We start from the raw sequence: 20,744 nt of genomic DNA, 5'->3' as shown, positions 1-20,744 counted from the left end.
TTGACATGCAGTCAATGGAAGAGCTATCCAGCCCACTCCCACCTTCCTGCACTTGATCTGTAGCCCTGCAGGGCCTGGTTCTTCAAGTAGACATCCAAGTATTTTTTAAATGCGGTGAGACTTTCTGCCTTTACTACCTTTTCAGGCAGAGAGTTCCAGATCCTCACTACATTTGAGCCAACTGGCCCAATCTGGTGTTTCTGCTTCACGGGAGGCTCCTCCCACCCTTTGGCATCTCACCCTATCGGCATATCCTTCTATTCCTTTCTTCTTCATGCACTTATCTAGCTTTCCCCTAAACACATTGCTATTCACCTCAACTGCTGCACATGGTAGCGAGTTCCACTTTCTACAACCACTCTCCTTACTGGATTTATTAGTGACTATTTTATATTTATGACTCCCAGTGTCAGTCTCCCCGACAAATGGAAACATTTTTTCTATGCCTATCCTATCAGACCCTTGCATAATTTTAAACACTTCTATCAGGTCATCCCTCAGTTTTTGCTCTTCTACTGAAAAGAACCCTATCCTGTTCAGTCATGCCAATAGGGCTATCACCTAGTTTATGATCAGAAAACACTACAGAGATATTGCAACAACCTTCTTCAAAACATTAAGTTTAATAAAAGCTATGTGTTTCCCCTACATCACAGACTTACCAGGGTGCGATGCTTTCAGAGCATGCTGTCCTGTGTGTATGATTTATGCATTAGAAATCTGGGGTTGCATTAAGAACATTATCATGTATTTATCACATTTATTCCAACTTTTAATAATTCAGATAGAGGGAGAGATCTCAAAATGCTGGAAGAGACAAGGCCACTTCCTTCTGCTCATTACAATCCACAGTCTAAAACTTGCAAAAAACCGAAAACTCTGGGACAATCAAGAATATTCAATGTGATGTCTTCACCCATATTGGATGGGAAGTTGTGCCACAGTATGACTGATCTATGTAAAACTTAAAACAGAGGCAGACCCTTTGAAAGAGTTTTCAACAAATGAGCGTGCAGAGTTATCAGTAAATTTTTTTGGATGGAAATGAAGCATTGATGTGTCAGATTATATTGTACATCTTCGCTGGGCTGAATCATTGACTTGTACGAGCATATTCTACCACTGAGAGAAAAAGCAGTAATTTTAAAGGAAAACTTCAGAGTAACAAGACTGAAACTTTACAATAAAGAAATGTAGTTACTATCCCTACCTCCTTGTACCATGACCACAACCCTAAAATCTCATTTAAGTCACATCTCACTCACCACAGTGCAGTGCGGACCTAAACATTGAAGAATCTTTAAGAGAATGCTCTAAGTTAAGGCTCAACAAGCCCATCATTCTTAATTCCATCTAACAAATTCCTTAGCAAAGGATTAAGGATTTTAATCAGCATTGCTCATCCTACAATCTTGGATGCACCAGCAGCCTTTATTTAAAAAAAAAACTCATTCTCTCTTGAAGCCATTATACTACCTGCTTCAATGGATTTGTCATGCCCTTTATCTTGAGAACTTTAATTTGGCCGCCTTATGGTTTCCCATTTCCAAAGGGGACAATTCATACCTTGCTGGCCAGGGCAGCAATGTTTGTCACTCACCTTTCTGAAGCAATTTGCTCTTGGGACGAGAGCGTGACAATGGATCATTCTTTTTCAAAAACCTCATTCACAGAAATGTGCGTGTTGTTAGCTAGGCCAGCATTTATTGTCAATCCCTACTTGCCCCTGCAGAGGTGGTGATGAGCCACCTTCTTGACAACTGAGCAGGTTGCTAGGCCATTTCAGACGGCATGTTAAGAGTCAACCATTGTATTGGGTCTGGAGTCACATACCGTGTAAGTATGGACTGTGTAAGGCTGGCCGATTTCCTTCCCTAAATAAAGGACCAGCTGAGTTTTTAATGATCACCATTACTAACACTAACTTTTTTTTATTTCCAGGTGTATTTAGTTAATTGAATTTACATTCCCCAGCTGTCATATCCCCAGGTCATTACCCCAGGCTTCTGGATTTCTTAACACTTTTTTTTTTATTTAAAAAGGGTTTGCATTGATGAAAATCAGCTTTAATATCAATATTGCAGACTGGTAAAATGGCCAATTACATCGAAGTTTACTGAATACAAAAAATAACACCAAAACCCTGCGGGAAAAAAAACATTTCTTATATTGCATAGAGCAGGGGTCAGCAACCTTTTAGAAGTGACGTGCTGAGTCTTCATTTATTCACTTTAATTTAAAGTTTTGTGTGCCAGTTATACATTTTAACGTTTATAAGGTCTCTATATATTACCACAATCTTACCAGTTTAGATCCTTGCCCTTGCTGAGTTTTCCAATATGTGGCATATATGTGGATACTCTGAGCAACCCTGCCCCCCTCAACCTCTCCCCAACTCCTCCCCTCCAACCTCCCCCCCCCCCCAACCACCCACACACACACACACACACACACACACACACACACACACACACACACACACACACACAGACACACGCATCCAATTGACTCTAAAATTGCAGGGATTTCAGCTACCATTTTCCCCACAGAGAGCTCTCTCCTGACAGTTGCTGCGCTGCTGTTGACCTTCGGGCAGCTTCAGTTTTCTGGTGGGTTTTTCAAAAGGAGAGTTCGGAGCCACAGAACTGCCTGAGTGGCAGAAGCAGCAGCACAGCGGCTCCGTGAAATTAACGCTGACACTGACAGAACGGCTTTAAGAAGATCAGAACCCTCCAGTTGCACTTTTTTTAAAGCTGGTTTGTCAGGTCTGTGGTTCTGGCTGCTCAGAATGGACGATCATTTCACGTGCCACAGGTTGCTGACCCCTGGCATAGAGGAAGAGATTGGTTAAAAACAAACAATTGCAGCAAATCAGCTTTTTCATGATTTGTTATCCTACAATCTGCGCAAATCTGGTGCTGAATCCTATATTTGAGCCATTAATTGCTTAATGTTAGTAAATGGATAAACTATCTACTTTGAAATGTGTTTCAGCAGTGACTATTGAAGCAGGGGTTGCATTGGTGTTAACTGTGGCTCAGTTGAACCACTGATACCCAAATGAGAAGGCTGTAGGTTCAAGTCCAGCTCCAGTATCTGAGCAAACTGTAGGCTGACACTCCAAGGTGGTACCAAGAGAGATACTGTCTTTTGGATGAGACATTAAATCAAGGCCCTGTCTGTCCTCTCAGGTGGATGTTAAAAAATCCCATGTCGCTATTTTGAAGAAGAACAAGAGAGGTATCCCTGGTGTTCTGACCAATACTCCTCTATCAACAGCACCAAAACAGATTATTTGGTCATTAGCACATTGCTGTGCTAAGGAGCTTGCTCTGTGTAAATTGACTGCTCCATTTCCTACATTAACAAAAGCACTTTGGTACATTCTATGGTTGTAAAAGGCCTTATGTAAATACTGGCATTTCTTTACAGATGTTAATTTGTAAGAGGGTTAATCTTGCCTGTTATTGACATCTCAGTTAACTGGGTAAATTGTAATTTTTTAAAATTACTCCTCCATGGGATGTGGGTGTCACTGGCTAGGCCAGCATTTATTACCCATCCCTGTCATTGCTGTTCTGACCATAGTAATGCACTTTTGCTCATGTGTATTCAAAGGTTACGGGGAGAAGGCGGGAGAATGGGGTTGAGAAACTTATCAGCCATGATTGAACGGCAGAGCAGACTCGATGGACCGAATGGCCTAATTTCTGCTCCTATGTCTTATGGTATTCTCACGTGTTACTCAAACCATTTTCCTGATTGTGCCATGAAATAAATCTTCTCTGCCTTTGAACATGAGGCAGTTGATGTTGTTCTGGCAGTAGTGAACTTACATTGATTTTTCAGATTGATCTTTGCACACAGTGAATTATCCTGGACACATTATAGTGTGTTGCCTGGCTGCTTTATGTTGAAAGCTACGAATAAAAAGTTATGATTAAACATCGAACTGTTGTATTTGTTTGCTTCATTCACTGTTGACCAACTACTCCAAGCCTTGTGCAAGATTGTTATGACTGACTCTCATGTCAAATCTCCCACAAGAGGACATGATAGGAAACTGCAGTTTAGGAATCCAGTCTTGTCTTTTTCAATAGTTTCATGGTTTCCATTTGACATAAAAAGTGACAAATGGAGTTCACTTGCAGCCATTGTTTCTCTTCACACAAAGGGTAGTGCAAAATCTGGAACCTTCTCCCTCAAAAAGCTGTCCAGAGTGGGGGAGGTCAATTAAAATGTCAAAACTGAGATTTTTTACTAGGCAAGTGTATTAAGGCCCTCAGGAACCATAAACTGCGCAGCAAGTAATGACGTGAATCAATTTTACTGCATTACCACAGCTTCTGAAGCAAAAGGAACCAAGTGAAGTAAATAATTTAAAGGTAACTCAGCACCTGTCATTAAACATGATCACAATTGTTACTGAAACATAAGTATCTAGAAATATAAATACCCAAGACAGGTTGACTGGTCATTGGTTCCTTGTACATCAGTGCATCATAACATAACCATACTGTCACAAGATGACCATTGGCATGCTCCTATGAAAATCAACTATTTTTATAACACGTTAGCATTCCACACCTGGATTAACAGAAATACTGCAAGAGCCTGTATTAGTTTTTGAATCAGTTGCATTTGTGTGTGTATACATTATGTACAAAGGCCAGAGTCACAGAAAACACTTCAATCTAGGAGAAATAAAGTGACAATATTTTTAATCTAGTCAGTCACTTTATAAAGCAATTAGGCATAGCTCTGTGCACAATCCGGCCAGAATGAGAGCCAACCCAAAGCAACTAAAATACCAATATGTACATCGGCAATGACTGCAGGCATTGCAATTTTAAAGTCCAAAAGCTTTTAACACAATTGGAAAGTTCCAGTAGAATCAATTAACCAGCAATCTTGCTTAAAATATATTGCTCAAAAAAATATTTCTCTGAACTCACAGCATCTTGAATGTCATGCGATAATACAAGAAAGAAATGGAAAATGTCATGAGGGCAATTCAAAAGTCCCGCTTTTGGATCATTTTAGCCTTACCAAGGTTCAAATCATTGTTTAATCAAATGGAGAGTGCTACGTTTCATCATCTATTTCTTCATTAATTTTTGTGCCTTGCTCTTCACAATTTAATTTACTGGGTTGTTTGTCTTCTTGTGCAAGAGCTTCTGGTGCTGCTCTCCCATTTTCTAAAGAATCACACATGTCTGAGTCACCTTCAGTCTCATTTTGTTCTGTGCTGACAGGCAGGCAGGCAGGAACTGCTCCTTTGCGTTGTGGCAGCACAGTGAAAAAGGCTTCTTGCCAGTTCTGCTTCTCTAAATAGGCTAGGATTATCTCAAATACTGTGGGAACAAAAGCAATCCTCATTTAGACATCAGACGCCAGGATGAACCAGGTACTTCATTTGTGTGCTCTGTAGAGTTGCTGACGCTTAGTGGAATGGGTTAGAAATGCACCAAGAAACAGCAAAAATTAGATTTGTTCATGTTTGAAAGTATACCATCCATTAATGTGACCCCTTTGTGATCTCACTGAGTCATGTGGCTCCTAAAGGTCTAGAAAATGATTAGTTCCAGCACCTGTGCCTACATTGCACGAGTAAACTACAAAAATAATTCTCCCTTTACTCCCGGCATCCCTACCCCGAAATTCCCATTTATCTTTCATGTTTCTTTCCTTGGGAATAGGCATCTTGTGCAACAAAAGGATGCAACCGAGATCGCAGACTCAGCATATCTGACCTGTATCTCACCACTCTGTCACCTTACCTTGGTGCTACAATGTGATACCTGACTTTATTTAGACATTTAATCGTACAGCATCTGAGGTGGCAATTCAGCTGGTTCTTTAAAAGGGCAATCTATTTTAATCCTACGGCTCTGACTCTTTCTCCATTATAACAGCAATTTTCTTCCCTTTACCTATTTATCCAATTCCCTTTTGAAGCCCATTATTGATTCTGCTTCCACAGCCCTTTCAGTGTATTCTAGATCATCATAACTACTGTGTAAAAAATCCTCATCTCCCCCTGTGTCTATTGATTGTTAACCTTTCTGCAGGTGGAAACAATTCCTCGTTATTTACTCATTCAAAACCCTTGATGGTTTGAAAACCTCTATTAAATCTCGTTGTAACCTTCTCTGCTCCAAGAACAATCCCAGTTACTCTTATTTCTCCACCTAACTCATGTTCCTCAGCCTGGCAACATTCTGGTAAATCTCCTCTGCATCCACGCCAAGACCTTGACATCCTTCCTAAAGTATGGTGTCCACTCTATTAAACGCAACACTCCAGCTGATGCCCAACCATTGGTTCATAACGGTCTAGCATAACTTCCTTGCTATTGTGCTCCTTGTCTCGATATTTTCACTGCATTTACTTCTGTTGATTCAAAATTGTTAAATGATGTGCGACATGCTGTGTTGAACAGCAGCCTTCTGTACAACAGCTTTCAAACCAATGAAATGTCACATTAGTATTATTGCAAAATGAAACCAATTTACAGAGAGGTTGATTTATTTACAGCATGTCATTTAAGCAAATTATTCCAGAAAAGCCCAGCAACTACAGGCCAGTCAGTTTAACTTCAGTGGTGGGGAAGCTTTTAGAAACGGTAATTTGGGACAGAATAACAGTCACTCGGGCAAACGCAGGTTAATTAAGGAAGGCCAGCATTGATTTGTTAAGGGGAAATTGTGTGTAACTAATTTGCTGGAGTTTTTTTTGATGAGGTAACAGAAAGGGTTGGTGAGGGCAATGCTGTCAATGTGGTGTACATGGACTTACAAAAGGCTTTTCATAAAGTGCCGTACAACAGTCTAATGAGTGAAATCTGAGCTCATGGAATAAAAAGGACAGTTGTACATTGATATGAAATTAGTTGAGTGACAGGATACAAAGTATTGGTGAATGGTTGTTTTTCAGACTGGAGGAAAGTTTGTCGTGGAGTTTCTCAGTGATCAATGTTAGGACCCCAGCTCTTCCTGATATATATTAGTGACCTAGATCTTGATGTACAGGGCACAATCTGCTCAGGGCTGAAGAGGAATTTGCAGTGGGAGGGGGAGGATCCAGTGGTCATGGTCCATGTAGGTGCCAACAACATAGGAAGGATGAGGAAGGATGTTCTGCACAGTCAGTATGAGGAGCTAGGCACCAAATTAAGAAGCAGAACCTGAAAGGTAATAATTCTGGATTATTACCTTAGCCACATGTGAATTGGCATAGGACAAATAAGATTAGAGAAATGTAAAAGCAAAATACAACGGATGCTGGAAATCTGAAACAAACAGAAGATGCTGGAGAAACTCAGCAGGTCTGACAGCATCTGTGAAGACAGAAACAGAGTTAATGTTTCGACTCTGTATGACCCTTCTTCACATTTCTACTTCTCTGCAGCCCTGATGAAATGTACACTGTTTAAGGTGGGTGGAGCAGCTGAAGCTGGATAGAAGGCCAGTGATAGGTGGGGGCAAAGGAGAAATTGACAAAGGTGTCATATGAAAGATGTCAAGGTTAGAGAAATGAATGTGTGGCTCAAAGACTGGTGTGGGAGAAGTGTTCCGGTTTGTGGAGCACTGACACCAGTACTGGGAAAAGTGGGATCTGTACCTTTGGGACAGTCTACATCTGAACTGTGCTGGGGCCGGTGTCCTAGTGAGCTGCGTAACTTGGGAAGTAGAGGGTTTTAAACTGAATAGTGGGGGCAAGGGATCAAATTTGGGGAGATGTGGTAAACCAAGAGTAGAGACAAGTCAAGAGAGAAATGTATTAATATGGGAAATAATAAACAGACCCTGACAGGAAGGCACAAAGAGCACAAATCTAAGCGTAAATCAGCAGATAAGGCTAGAGGCTATAAAAATAATAAAAGGGCAAAGCTAAAGTCTCTGTATGTAAACACACATAGTATTCGAAACAAAACAGATGAACTGACAGCACAAATAGAAATAAATAAGTACAATCTGATAGCCATTGCAGAGATATGGCTACAGGATGACATAGATTGGGACCTGAATATTGAAGGGTATGCAATATTTAGGAAGGATAGGAAGTTAGGAAAAGGTAGGGAGGTGGCTCTGTTATTTAATGATAGTATTACCATATTAGACAGGGATGACCCAAGTTCAGGAAACCAGGGCGTACAAGCGGTTTGGGTTGAGATAAGAAATGATAAAGGCAAGAAGTCACTTGTGTGAGTGGTGTACAGTCCCCTAATTCTAACTACATGGTAGGGCAGAGTATAAAAGAAGAGATAATGGGAGCTTGCCAGAAAGGTACAGCAATAATCATGGGGGATTTTAATCTGCATATAGACTGGAAAAATCAATTGGGCAAAGGTAGAGTAGATGAGGAGTTCATAGGATTCCATAGTTTTTGGGAAGGTTTCTTAGAACAGCATGTTCTGGAGCAAACCAGAGAGCAGGCGATGCTAGACCTGGGATTGAGCAACGAGATAGGATTAGTCGATAACCACTTAGTGAAGGCACCTCTAGGCAGCAGCGATCAGAATATGATTGAATTTTACATTCATTTTGAGGGAGAAAAGAGTGCGTCCAAGATTAGTACTTTAAACTTAAAATAGGGCAATTATGGGGGCATGAAAGCAGAGTTAGCTAAAGTGAACTGGCAAATGAAGTTAAGGGATAGGTCAATTGAGGTTCAGTAGCAGACATTTAAAGGGATATTTCAGAATACACAGAATAGATACATTCCAATGAGAGAGAAAAATTCCAAGGGGAGGACCCCACCATCCGTGGTTAACTAAAGTTAAAGACAGTATCAAATTTAAAGAAAAAGCATATAATTAAGCAAAGATGAGTGGCAGGTCAGAAGATTGCATAGAATATAAAGAACAGCAAAGAATGACAAAAAGATTAATAAAAAGGGAAAAAAAGTTAACAAAGTGAGCGTTGGTCCTATAGAAAGTGCGTTTGGGGAATTGATAATGGAAAGTAGGAGATGGCAGGCGAATTAAACAGGTATTTTGCTTCGGTCTTCATTATAGTGGACACAAGTAACATCTGGAAATAGCTGTAAATCAGGAAATGGAATGGAGGAAGGAACTTGGGAAAATTACAACCAGGGAAGTGGTATTGAGGCAAATTGTTGGGGATGTAGGCTGACAAATCTCCAGGTCCGGATGAACTTCACCCTAAGGTCTTGAAAGAAGAAAACTACAGAAAGCAGAAAACTACAGGCCAGTTGGTGGAATGAATGGAAAAGTGGCAGATGAAATTTAATATAGAGAAGTGATTCATTTTGGTAGGAAGAATGCAGAGAGACAACATAAAATAAAGAGTAGAATTCTAAAGGGGGTGCAGGAGCTGAAGGACCTGGGTGTATATGTGCAAAAATATGTGAGATGGATTGATGCATTGGTTTTAATTTTCCAAAATTCCCTAGATTCAGGGAAGTTTCCATGAGATTAAATAGCAAATGCTATTCAAAAAGGGAGGGAAACAGAAAGCAGAAAACTACAGGCCAGTTGGTGGAATGAATGGAAAAGTGGCAGATGAAATTTAATATAGAGAAGTGATTCATTTTGGTAGGAAGAATGCAGAGAGACAACATAAAATAAAGAGTAGAATTCTAAAGGGGGTGCAGGAGCTGAAGGACCTGGGTGTATATGTGCAAAAATAATCCAAGTTGGCAGGACTGGTTGAGAGCGATTAATAAAGTGCACAGCATTCTAGACTTTATTAATTGGGGCATAGATTTCAAAAGCAAAGAAGTTACGTTAAACCTGTACAAAACACTGGTGTGGCCTTAACTGGCGTACTGCAACCAGTTCTGAGCACTACATTTAGGAAGAATGTGAAGGCATTAGAGTCACAAGATTGGTTCTAGGGCCAAGGAACTCCAGTTACATAGAAAGTTTGGAGAAGTTGGAACTGTTTTCCTGGGAGAAGGTTGAGAGGATATTTGATAGAGGTATTTAATATCATGAGGGGAGAGAGTAACATCTCTCTTTAATATCTGGAGAGAGTAGAAAGGGAGAAGCTGCAAGAATCGAGAACCAGAGGGCACAGACTTAAGGTAATTGACAAAAGAGGAAGTAGCGACATGAGGAAAAACCTTTTCACGCAGCGAGTGGTTAAAATCTGGAATGCACTGACTGGAGTGTGTGATGTAGGCATGGTCAATTGAAGCTTTCAAAAGGGAATTGGATCATTATCTGAAATGGGAAAATTTGCAGGACTATGGGGAAAAGGCAGGGGACTGGCACTAGGTGAATTGCTCCTTCAGAGGGCCAGCACAGACTTGACAGGCCAAATGGCCTCCTTCTGTGCTGTAACCCTTCTCTGATTTTATTCTATGATTATTTGTACGAAACATACATGCTGTATTTAAAACTGTAGTTAGCTATATGTCCTTATCACAGAAGAAATCTATTATGATACTTACCGTGATTTACAGTCAACACTTTGCGACTATCCATTTTCACATAGCTTCCAAGGGGAAGTTGGGCGTGTGTGATTCCCAACTCCAGTGCTTTATTGTACGTTAGACCCTGAAATGGCAGCCATGGAAATGCCAAGGTAAGTAATGCTGAATCCGTTTTTCTCAAAGCACCTAATTCTCATTTGCGTGGGACTGCAGCTTTATTGAGCGAGCTCCAACAATCACTTGAATTTAGATTGTGCCATTAAAGGATTGCACACGTCTCCAGTTTCTTAGTTACCTCTCATCATAGAATGCTAGCTTTAAACCAGGGAAGATGCACAGTGTACCTTGTGGTGATTATGATCCACCAAGCCACCTATGATATAAGCTCTCGTTACATCCAGATCATTCAGCACATTAGGAGAATCAGAAGTGAGATAAACCAACTCTTCCTTCTTCATTGCTTCACTGAAGTGCTCGGAGGTAACAGTGATTCCCTAACAAAGTCAAATTGCAACAAAACATGTCACTGTCATTAGCGATTCAACACTAACAACTTGCATTTATATTAACACCTTAAACACACCAAAATGGGCCAAGGCACTTCACAGCATTGTTACCAACAATGCATATAACAGAGCCACATAAGGAGATATTAGGACTGAAGAGAGGTATGTTTTAAGGAACATCCTAAAAGAGAGGCAATAGGTTTAGCGTGGGATTTTCAGAGGCCTAGGCAGTTGAAGGCATGGCTGCCATTGATGCAGTGATTAAAATCAGGGACATACAGGAGTGATAATTAGAAAAGCGCAGAGATCTCAAAGGATTGTGGCCCTGGAGATGGGGAGGGGTGAGGCCCTAGAGATGGGGAGGGGTGAGGCCCTGGAAATGGGGAGGGGTGAGGTCATGACCTCATGAGGTCATTTCAAAACAAGGATAAGAATTTTCAAATCGAAGCATAGACATACCATTAGGCTAGTGAGCACAGGAAGTGACAGTGACTGGGACTTGGTGCAAGTTAGGATTTAGGCAGCAGAGTTTTGAATATGCTCAAGTATGGAGGGTGTAAAATTGGAGGCAACCTGGGGAATAGTCAAATCAAGAGGTAACAAATCAATGGATTGATGAATGAAAGTGAAATTCCAAAACTTAAGAACTGCATGCATTAGTTTTTAATATACTCATTCCTCATCCTTATATAGTTCAAGCTTAGATTCTAAGTAGAGGAATATTTCCTTTATGACAGTTAATCCCAGTTGCTCTCAAGTAACTTCCAGCAGCTTGTTGCTGAGCAGAACTGGCAGACATCTGGGAACAGGTGGTCTTTTCACCCACAAGAAAGATCACAAAGGAAAGTGGACTTGGAAAAAGATAGATGAATGAGGAGATGAAACCTTAGGAAGGATGAGTTTGACTGTTTTAAAAAAAAAAAGGAATTGAACCAAATAACATTCCTTCCGCTGTACAAACAGTAACTTGCAACAGTGGCATAACCTAACAATGTGTGCTCCTTTTCCCTACAAATCATATAATAGTCCCCAACCAGGTTAGGCAGTAATCCACTCCTCAATACACCTAATAATACACCTCTTAAATTGCTGAAAGCAGCTCTCCCTTAGTTTTCCTGTCTTCCCTGCAGCGATCTATAGTTACATCTTCCTGGTAACATCAATCAAGGTAAAAAAATCTATCAGGTGAAGGAAGTTATTCAGGATCGTTCCTGTGCTCTGGCACCTCTGCGGTGCAGAATATCGGGTCTGACTACACCTACCCTAGTGGAACAGAATGTGGAGCCCAAACTTAACAGTTTAACCAAAACAAAAGATATTAAAAACCACTGCATGCTCGAGCAATGTGTGATGTTTGAGAATTTCTCTGAGCATCAAGATGGCATTAGCTCCCAACATGGAGCCCTATGGAAACACCAGCTCATGATCGCCTGGCCAATCACTGATATATTAAAACCTTAAATCAGCGTTTCCTATTTAACAACATTTTTGTGTGAAATTCCTTCATACCTTCCAGTTGACCCATCCTTTGTCATTCTCATCCATATTCTTCTTCAACTGTCCACTATGGCTGGTCAAATACATCTTTTGAGAAATGAGAACTAGAATTAATAGCTACTCAAAGTGCATCGTCAGGATTAAATTAAAATCCCAAACTTATATAATACCTCATCAAATCTCGGAAACAGCTTTATATCCTTCATAATATGAATTAAATTGCCTGTTCTTACGTAGGTCAAATACGGTAGTCATCTTTGCACACAGATCCTACAAAGCACACTTCCTATTCTTTATTAAAAAGTGCCATAGGATCTTTAATGTCCACTGGAGTAGGTGAGTAGGCCCTCGATTCTCATCTCAGACACAAAAAGACACCTCTGATAATGCAGTTGTCTCTCAGTTATTATGAAATCTAAGCCTCAATGATGTTGAGGACCAGGAGAATGATTTGGAACTTCTGGCTAGATGATTAGCAGGAGGTACCTTTACACTAGTTTTTTTTTAATCCTCTACCTTATTTGTCAAAAACAAAAACACTTTCAGATGATGCTACTCACAGACCAACAGGCAATCTGCTCTCAAATGTATAGCATGAATAATACTGACTAAACCCACTGTATCTTCCTGTCTGCATGCATTCACGCAGAACTTGTATGGTGTTTTTCTTGGTAATATTTTTAATACCCTGATCCCTAATTATTGAAGGGGCCACAAGTACTGGAAACAAATAGATGCAGGGTAATATATAGGTTGTTTTTCTTTAATTTTAACCAACATACTTGAATTCGGCACCTTACTGAGAACTTAACCAAGTCACGTTTTAAGATTCCGCAATTGACAGAATATTTTCAAGACGTTTCATCACAGCAGTTTATTCCTCCTGTCCTGTTTGTAGCTATTCCTAGCAGGAGATCTGCTGTCATGGTATGTCGTGCTCATTTTATTGAAAGTTACCATTTTACTTACTGTGATGAATGCAAAGCCACTTTGAAAGTCGGCCTTATATTCACAATTCTTAGTGCCTTATGTTCATTGCGACTTTGTGGCAGGTGGGGAGGAGTGCAATGAGAGTGGCTAGCTAACTATGGAGTCACCATGACACAATGTTTCAGTCTCTTAACGAAAAAAAAATTAACAGAAAAAAATAAGAACAACAAAGAAAGGGAAAACTCTGATCAGAAAGTCAGCCACATATAACCAGCAGTTTGTAAGAATTAGAGGGCTTAACAGGGTCTGTTCCTTGACAAAGACAGTTACTGCTATATCAGATTGTAGTTGTGATGTTTAAGAGGATGGTATCATTTTTAGATTTGTGTATTTTTGCTTTCTGGAGATGAAAGATGAAAATAGTGTCAAGGCTCACCTTTACAGGATGTGCTGCTTTTCGATTTTCTGCATAACATCTTTGAATCTGTTTATGCAGCTTTTTGACATCCTAGGTTTAAAAAAAAACACAATTTTAGCCATCACATACACGCACACTTACTTTAGCTTTGTGCATTTAACATGACATAGGCCTCAGCAGTAAAATAAAAATGCTTACAAGCACATTTCACTTTCACAATATACTCATTTCTTTCTTCCCGTAATTAAAAAACAATCCATCTAACACACACACTAATGCAGGGCTACTGGGGAAAGCAAGTGACCCATTGTAAATCTGAAAACAGCTACCACATCCTAAACAAGGGCATCCCAGATTCACCCATCAGACTTTTATTCCTTCTGTAAAATTGGGGATGAAGGCTGTTTAACTTCAAACCTTCAGTTTTCAATCTTTTCCCCTACTTCATGGGCAGCCGAAGTAAAATTTAAAAATGCACATACAATCACGGGCACGAACTACATCCTGTCAAATTATGTAACTACCTTATCATCTCCTTCTTCATCGATACTCAAAAATAGGAAACGCAGGATAGCCTCTCACTGCTGTGTGCAGTTCTGACCTCAATATTACAAAAAGATTGAGACACCAAAGAAAATGCACAACAGATTTACAGAGATGATACCAAAATAGATGAAGGCTGGGGCTCCCTTCTCTTGTAAACAGAAGGCTCATGGGGGAACCTGATAACAGTCTTTAAAACGATAGAGGTTTTTTTAATTCATTCACGGAATGTGGGCTTCACTAGCTGGGCCAACATTTATTGCCCATCCCTAGCTGCCCTTGAGAAGCTGGTGGTGAGCTGTCTTCTTGAACTGCTATAGTCCATGTAGTGTAGATACACCCACAGTGCTCTAAGGAAGGGAGTTCCAGGATTTTGACCCAGCGACAGTGAAAGAACGGCGTTTGACACGGTAGGCATAGAGAAGAGTCTTCCACTTGTGGGGGAGTCCAAAGCTAGGGGCTATAAATATAAGATAGTTACTAATAAATCCAATAGGGAATTCAGGAGAAACTTGTTTACACAGCGTGGGGAGAATGCGGAACTCACTACCACATGGAGTAGTTGAGGTGAGTAAAATAAATGCATTTACAGGAGGCTGGATAATTAGATGTGGAAAAAAGGGGTGGAAGGATATGTTAACAGGGTGACTTGAAGTACAGTGGGAAGCGGCTCTTATGGACCACAAACACTAGCACACATCACAGACCACTGCCACATGGCCTTTTCCTGTGCTGTACATTTGATGTAATTCTATATAAATACAGCACAACTTTCATCGTTCTTCCTCACCTTCAACACCATTAAACTATCAAAGCTGCAGTCCAGTGCTACACGAAGGTTACTTGGAGTGACATCTCTCTTAAAGCGTTTTCTGGCAGACTCTTCACACCCTTCCTTGCTCTGAGTTTGACGTTCTAATTTCCTTTTAAGTTTCTTCTCTTTACGCTTTTGCCTGACACCAGAGGAAGAGAAAGATTAGTGGAAAGTGACCCGTTTAGATTTTTAATTGCACTATGAGTGAAAGAAAAGAAGATGCTAGCTTGGGTACTTCTGGTTATTCAATGTACTTGTGCACAAAAGACTGTTCTGATGAAAGGTTATTTACGTATAATGTTAACTGTTTCTCTCCACAGGTGCTGCCAGACCTGCTGAGTATTTGCAATTATTTTGTTTTTATTTCAAGTTCCAGCATCTACAGTATTTTGCTTTTGTAATAGCTCTAATAAACTTTTGTTGTCTCTCTTTTTCTCTCCCCTGTAATCCCTTCGTTTTCCCCTCTCTTTATTTCACTTTCGGTGCATGATTTGGCACTGAATTAACTATTCTAACTTCACTTCCTGATTCAGGCTCTGCATGGACCAAAGATGATTCAATCCAACTGGTTAATGAGATACACATCCACTGTATAGGATGTGTACTGTTCTGGCTGTCTAATCACCACTTCTTCCAGTGCAGTAGCCCATAGAAAGTCTGTGAGCAAATGCAAGGTTAATGAATGGTGAGGGTTGTTCATTCAGCACTGACTGCAAAATAGTTTAAAATCAGTTCTAATTTCAAAATATTGGGGATTTTTTGTAATTTAGGGTTAACAGTTACAACTACACCTAGCATCTGAATGGCTTCATTAATCAGGAGGACATTTATGTGTAATTCTTAATGGTCTATAGGTATTCAGGGTGTACTGCTGGGTTCCACATCATGGCTGAAGAGAGATGTTCTCGTCGTAGACATGGAGGCAGTTACCTCCCTGCTTGTCCTTCCAGAGAGTGGATGCATGTATCATGAGTTTTTAAGGATGCAGATTAAAGCTTTCACAGAAAAATGGGTGGAGTTCTCAAAATCCGATCCTCCAAACACCAGTAAAAGTTCCATTAAAATTCTGACTTATTCATTCACTGTAAATCAATGGGTCCAGGAGAAACTAAAGCGGAGAGGCTTTTATACAATAACTTTCTCCCACTTACTTGCGTTGCTCTTTTTGGTCCTGCCACTGTTTCTCCTTCATTAACTTCTTCATCTGTCTTTTTGACATGGGCTCAGTTCTCCCGATATTCCAAGCATTCTCCTTCAGTTGGTCATTCTCTTCCATGGGTTTGGACTCACTGATTCCCCATGGCTCCAGTCCATCACCGCTCGAGTGCCTGGCTTTTGCAAAGGTTGACGAAGACTCTGCCCCTTCTCCAAATGCCTCAGAAGCCATGGTTACTTTGGATTTAGAAACATTACACTGTGTCATCAACACTAAAAGCTGAAAAATAAATCAGTTTCTGCATTAATTTACCTGCAGATTCTTTTACATTTTTTAAAATAAATTAAAATTTCCTGCACTGTTGAGACACTGATAAAAATTATTCCATAGTTTTGCCAGTAAATTTCTAAACGAAACTTCAAAAAAAAATTCCCTCTTTAATTCTCTCTTTTCAACAGAGGGATTGGTACAATTTTAGCAACAAATTCCCTATAGTCATTGTTAAAACAGCCCCTAAATCAACAAGACAGCAATAGAGACTTCCTTCAGGTTTTCACCATCCCTCCACTGCAGTGCTCCACACACAACTACATGCATTTCCTCTAACAAATGTAATATGAAAACGTAAGATAATGCAACAAAGAACGGACAGATTGGACAAACGAGAATTGTTGTTTTGATGTTAACCACTCAGTGCATTTTCTATTTGGTTCAGATTTTCACACTTGCCCCGTTTAGGCTGCATAGTGAGTGTGTGAATAGGCATTTGATGAGGGTCCATGGGAGGGAGGGAGGAAGAGGGGGACAGAAGGGAGGAGGAGGAGGGGGACGGGAGGGAGGGAGGGAGGGAGGGAGGAGGAGGAGGAGGACGGGAGGGAGGAGGAGGAGTGGGACGGGAGGGAGGAGGAGGAGGAGGGAGGGAGGAGGAGGAGGAGGGAGGGAGGGAGGAGGAGGGGGACAGGAAGGAGGGAGGGAGGAGGGGGACGGGAGGGAGGAGGAGGAGGAGGACGGGAGGGGGGGACAGGAGGGGGGGACGGGAGGGGGGACGGGGGGAGGGGGAGGGGGCGGTGGGGGAGAGGGGGCACGGTGGGGGGAGAGGGGGCACGGGGGGGGGGAGAGGGGGCACGGGGGGGGGAGAGGGGGCACGGGGGGGGGAGAGGGGGCACGGGGGGGGGAGAGGGGGCACGGGGGGGGGGAGAGGGGGCACGGGGGGGGGGGAGAGGGGGCACGGGGGGGGAGAGGGGGCACGGGGGGGGGAGAGGGGGCACGGGGGGGGACGGGAGGGAGAGAGGAGGGGGGACAGGAGGGAGGGAGGGAGGAGGAGGGGGGACAGGAGGGAGGAGGAGGGGGGACAGGAGGGAGGGAGGGAGGAGGAGGGGGGACAGGAGGGAGGAGGAGGGGGGACAGGAGGGAGGAGGAGGGGGGACAGGAGGGAGGGAGGGAGGAGGAGGGGGGACGGGAGGGAGGGAGGAGGGGGGGACGGGAGGGAGGGAGGAGGGGGGGACGGGAGGGAGGGAGGAGGGGGGGACGGGAGGGAGGGAGGAGGGGGGACGGGAGGGAGGGAGGAGGGGGGGACGGGAGGGAGGGAGGGAGGAGGAGGGGGGACAGGAGGGAGGAGGAGGGGGGACAGGAGGGAGGAGGAGGGGGGACAGGAGGGAGGAGGAGGGGGGACAGGAGGGAGGGAGGGAGGAGGGGGGGACGGGAGGGAGGGAGGAGGGGGGGACGGGAGGGAGGGAGGAGGGGGGGACGGGAGGGAGGGAGGAGGGGGGGACGGGAGGGAGGGAGGAGGGGGGGACGGGAGGGAGGGAGGGAGGAGGAGGGGGGACAGGAGGGAGGAGGAGGGGGGACAGGAGGGAGGGAGGGAGGAGGAGGGGGGACAGGAGGGAGGAGGAGGGGGGACAGGAGGGAGGAGGAGGGGGGACAGGAGGGAGGGAGGGAGGAGGAGGGGGGGACGGGAGGGAGGGAGGAGGGGGGACGGGAGGGAGGGAGGAGGGGGGACGGGAGGGAGGGAGGAGGGGGGACAGGAGGGAGGGAGGAGGGGGGGACGGGAGGGAGGGAGGAGGGGGGACAGGAGGGAGGGAGGAGGGGGGGACGGGAGGAGGGGGCGGACAGTGGGGAGGGGAGGGGGATGGGGGGAATGAGGGATGTAGGGAGGGGGGGAATGAGGGATGTGGGGAGGGGGGAATGAGGGATGTGGGGAGGGGGGGAATGTGGGGGAGGGAATGAGGGATGTGGGGAGGGGGGGATGAGGGGATGTGGGGATGGGGGAATGTGGGGAGGGGGGGATGAGGGGAGGGGGGATGTGGGGATGGGGGAATGTGCGGGGGGGGGAATGAGGGATGTGGGGATGGGGGATGTGGGGGGGGAATGAGGGATGTGGGGAGGGGGGAATGTGGAGAGGGGGGGATGTGGGGATGGGAGGAGGTGGGATGGGGGATGGGGGGAGGTGGGATGGGGGATGGGGGGAGGTGGGATGGGGGATGGGAGGAGGTGGGATGGGGGATGTGGGGATGGGGGGAGGTGGGATGGGGGATGGGGGGAGGTGGGATGGGGGATGGGGGAAGGTGGGATGTGGGGAGGGGGGGAGGTGGGATGGGGGATGGGGGGAGGTGGGATGGGGAAGGGGGGCGGAGGGGGATGTGGGGATGGGGGGAGGTGGGATGTGGGGAGGGGGGGAGGTGGGATGGGGGATGGGGGGAGGTGGGATGGGGAAGGGGGGCGGAGGGGGATGTGGGGATGGGGGGATGGGGGAGGTGGGATGGGGGATGGGGGGAGGTGGGATGGGGAAGGGGGGCGGAGGGGGATGTGGGGATGGGGGGATGGGGGGAGGTGGGATGGGGGATGGGGGGAGGTGGGATGGGGGATGGGGGGAGGTGGGATGGGGAAGGGGGGCGGAGGGGGATGTGGGATGGGGGATGGGGGGAGGTGGGATGGGGGATGGGGGGAGGTGGGATGGGGGATGGGGGGAGGTGGGATGGGGGATGGGGGGAGGTGGGATGGGGGGGGATGTGGGGATGGGGGGAGGGGGGGGGATGTGGGGATGGGAGGAGGAGGTGGGATGGGGGATGTGGGGATGGGGGGAGGGGGGGGGGATGTGGGGATGGGAGGAGGAGGTGGGATGGGGGATGTGGGGATGGGGGGAGGGGGGGGGATGTGGGGATGGGGGGAGGGGGGGGGATGTGGGGATGGGAGGAGGTGGGATGGGGGATGTGGGGATGTGGGGATGGGGGGATGGGGGATGGGGGATGTGGGGATGGGGGGATGGGAGGAGGTGGGATGGGGGATGTGGGGATGGGGGGAGGGGGGGGGATGTGGGGATGGGGGATGGGGAAGGGGGGCGGAGGGGGATGTGGGGGTGGGGGAGGGGGGCGGAGGGGGATGGGGGAGGGGGATGGGGGAGGGGGAGGGGGCGGGGTTTGCAGGGGAGGGGCGCTGGCTCATCTCCATAACAAAAATCGGAACCCCGCCCACAAACGCGCAGTGACCGTTAAACGGATCCCGCCTGGCGCCGCTCCAGAACCTTCCCGCTTCCCCACAGCGTCTCACCCGGTGCTGGTGGGAGGGAGATCCGGGCAGCCCCGGCTAAGGAGCTGGACCAAAGGAGTCGCTTCCCCGGCCGCGGTTCACTAGAGGGAGTGAAGCCGGAGGCCGGAGCCCGTCGCCGCTTGATGACGTCATCACCACGCGCCCAGTATCAGCTCCACGTGTCGGGGAGTTCCTGCCCATTAACCCTTCATTCACCCCAATGTCAGGGAGTTCCTGCCCATTAACCCTTCATTCACCCCAATGTCAGGGAGTTCCTGCCCCTTAACCCTTCATTCACCCCAATGTCAGGGAGTTCCTGCCCATTAACCCTTCATTCACCCCAATGTCGGGGAGTTCCTGCCCATTAACCCTTCATTCACCCCAATGTCAGGGAGTTCCTGCCCCTTAACCCTTCATTCACCCCAATGTCAGGGAGTTCCTGCCCCTTAACCCTTCATTCACCCCAATGTCGGGGAGTTCCTGCCCATTAACCCTTCATTCACCCCAATGTCGGGGAGTTCCTGCCCATTAACCCTTCATTCACCCCAATGTCAGGGAGTTCCTGCCCATTAACCCTTCATTCACCCCAATGTCGGGGAGTTCCTGCCCATTAACCCTTCATTCACCCCAATGTCAGGGAGTTCCTGCCCATTAACCCTTCATTCACCCCAATGTCGGGGAGTTCCTGCCCATTAACCCTTCATTCACCCCAATGTCAGGGAGTTCCTGCCCATTAACCCTTCATTCACCCCAATGTCAGGGAGTTCCTGCCCATTAACCCTTCATTCACCCCAATGTCGGGGAGTTCCTGCCCATTAACCCTTCATTCACCCCAATGTCAGGGAGTTCCTGCCCATTAACCCTTCATTCACCCCAATGTCGGGGAGTTCCTGCCCATTAACCCTTCATTCACCCAATGTCAGGGAGTTCCTGCCCATTAACCCTTCATTCACC

The 20,744-nt window shown here is 45.3% G+C and overlaps 2 protein-coding genes across 7 annotated transcripts in view; one reads left to right on the top strand and one right to left on the bottom strand.

Annotated features, from left to right (window-relative positions):
• The window catches only part of tbata (thymus, brain and testes associated), a 49,313-nt gene extending 45,900 nt beyond the window's left edge, over window positions 1-3,413 (top strand). For 4 of the 5 annotated variants that reach the window (XM_041192258.1, XM_041192248.1, XM_041192266.1 and 1 more), the window contains one exon: window positions 785-1,444. In XM_041192258.1, the coding sequence (XP_041048192.1) occupies window positions 785-969 (185 nt within the window). In that variant the 3' untranslated portion in view covers window positions 970-1,444. Of the gene's footprint in view, window positions 1-784; window positions 1,445-3,191 lie in introns of those variants that run through there. The other variant, XM_041192274.1, reaches the window with a different exon arrangement.
• Window positions 3,414-4,704: 1,291 nt separating this feature from the next.
• Window positions 4,705-19,939, bottom strand: LOC121279762 (tRNA methyltransferase 10 homolog A-like). 2 transcript variants are annotated; one of them, XM_041191093.1, is made up of 8 exons: window positions 19,812-19,939; window positions 16,261-16,544; window positions 15,086-15,248; window positions 13,771-13,842; window positions 12,417-12,491; window positions 10,746-10,895; window positions 10,420-10,525; window positions 4,705-5,354 (listed from the first exon to the last, which is right to left on the bottom strand). In XM_041191093.1, the coding sequence occupies exons 2-8, from the start codon at window positions 16,530-16,532 to the stop codon at window positions 5,086-5,088; spliced, it is 1,107 nt and encodes a 368-aa protein (XP_041047027.1). In that variant the 5' UTR covers window positions 16,533-16,544; window positions 19,812-19,939; the 3' UTR covers window positions 4,705-5,085. The 2 variants fall into 2 exon arrangements, with proteins under 2 accessions (XP_041047027.1, XP_041047034.1); XM_041191100.1 differs by lacking the exon at window positions 10,746-10,895.
• Between the last annotated feature and the right edge of the window lie 805 nt (window positions 19,940-20,744).

This window comes from Carcharodon carcharias, chromosome 1 (assembly GCF_017639515.1).
Source record: "Carcharodon carcharias isolate sCarCar2 chromosome 1, sCarCar2.pri, whole genome shotgun sequence".
Classification (NCBI taxonomy): Eukaryota; Metazoa; Chordata; class Chondrichthyes; order Lamniformes; family Lamnidae; genus Carcharodon; species Carcharodon carcharias.
The sequence above is the reverse complement of the archived record's forward strand: the minus strand, read 5'-3'. Positions and strand labels throughout refer to the sequence as shown.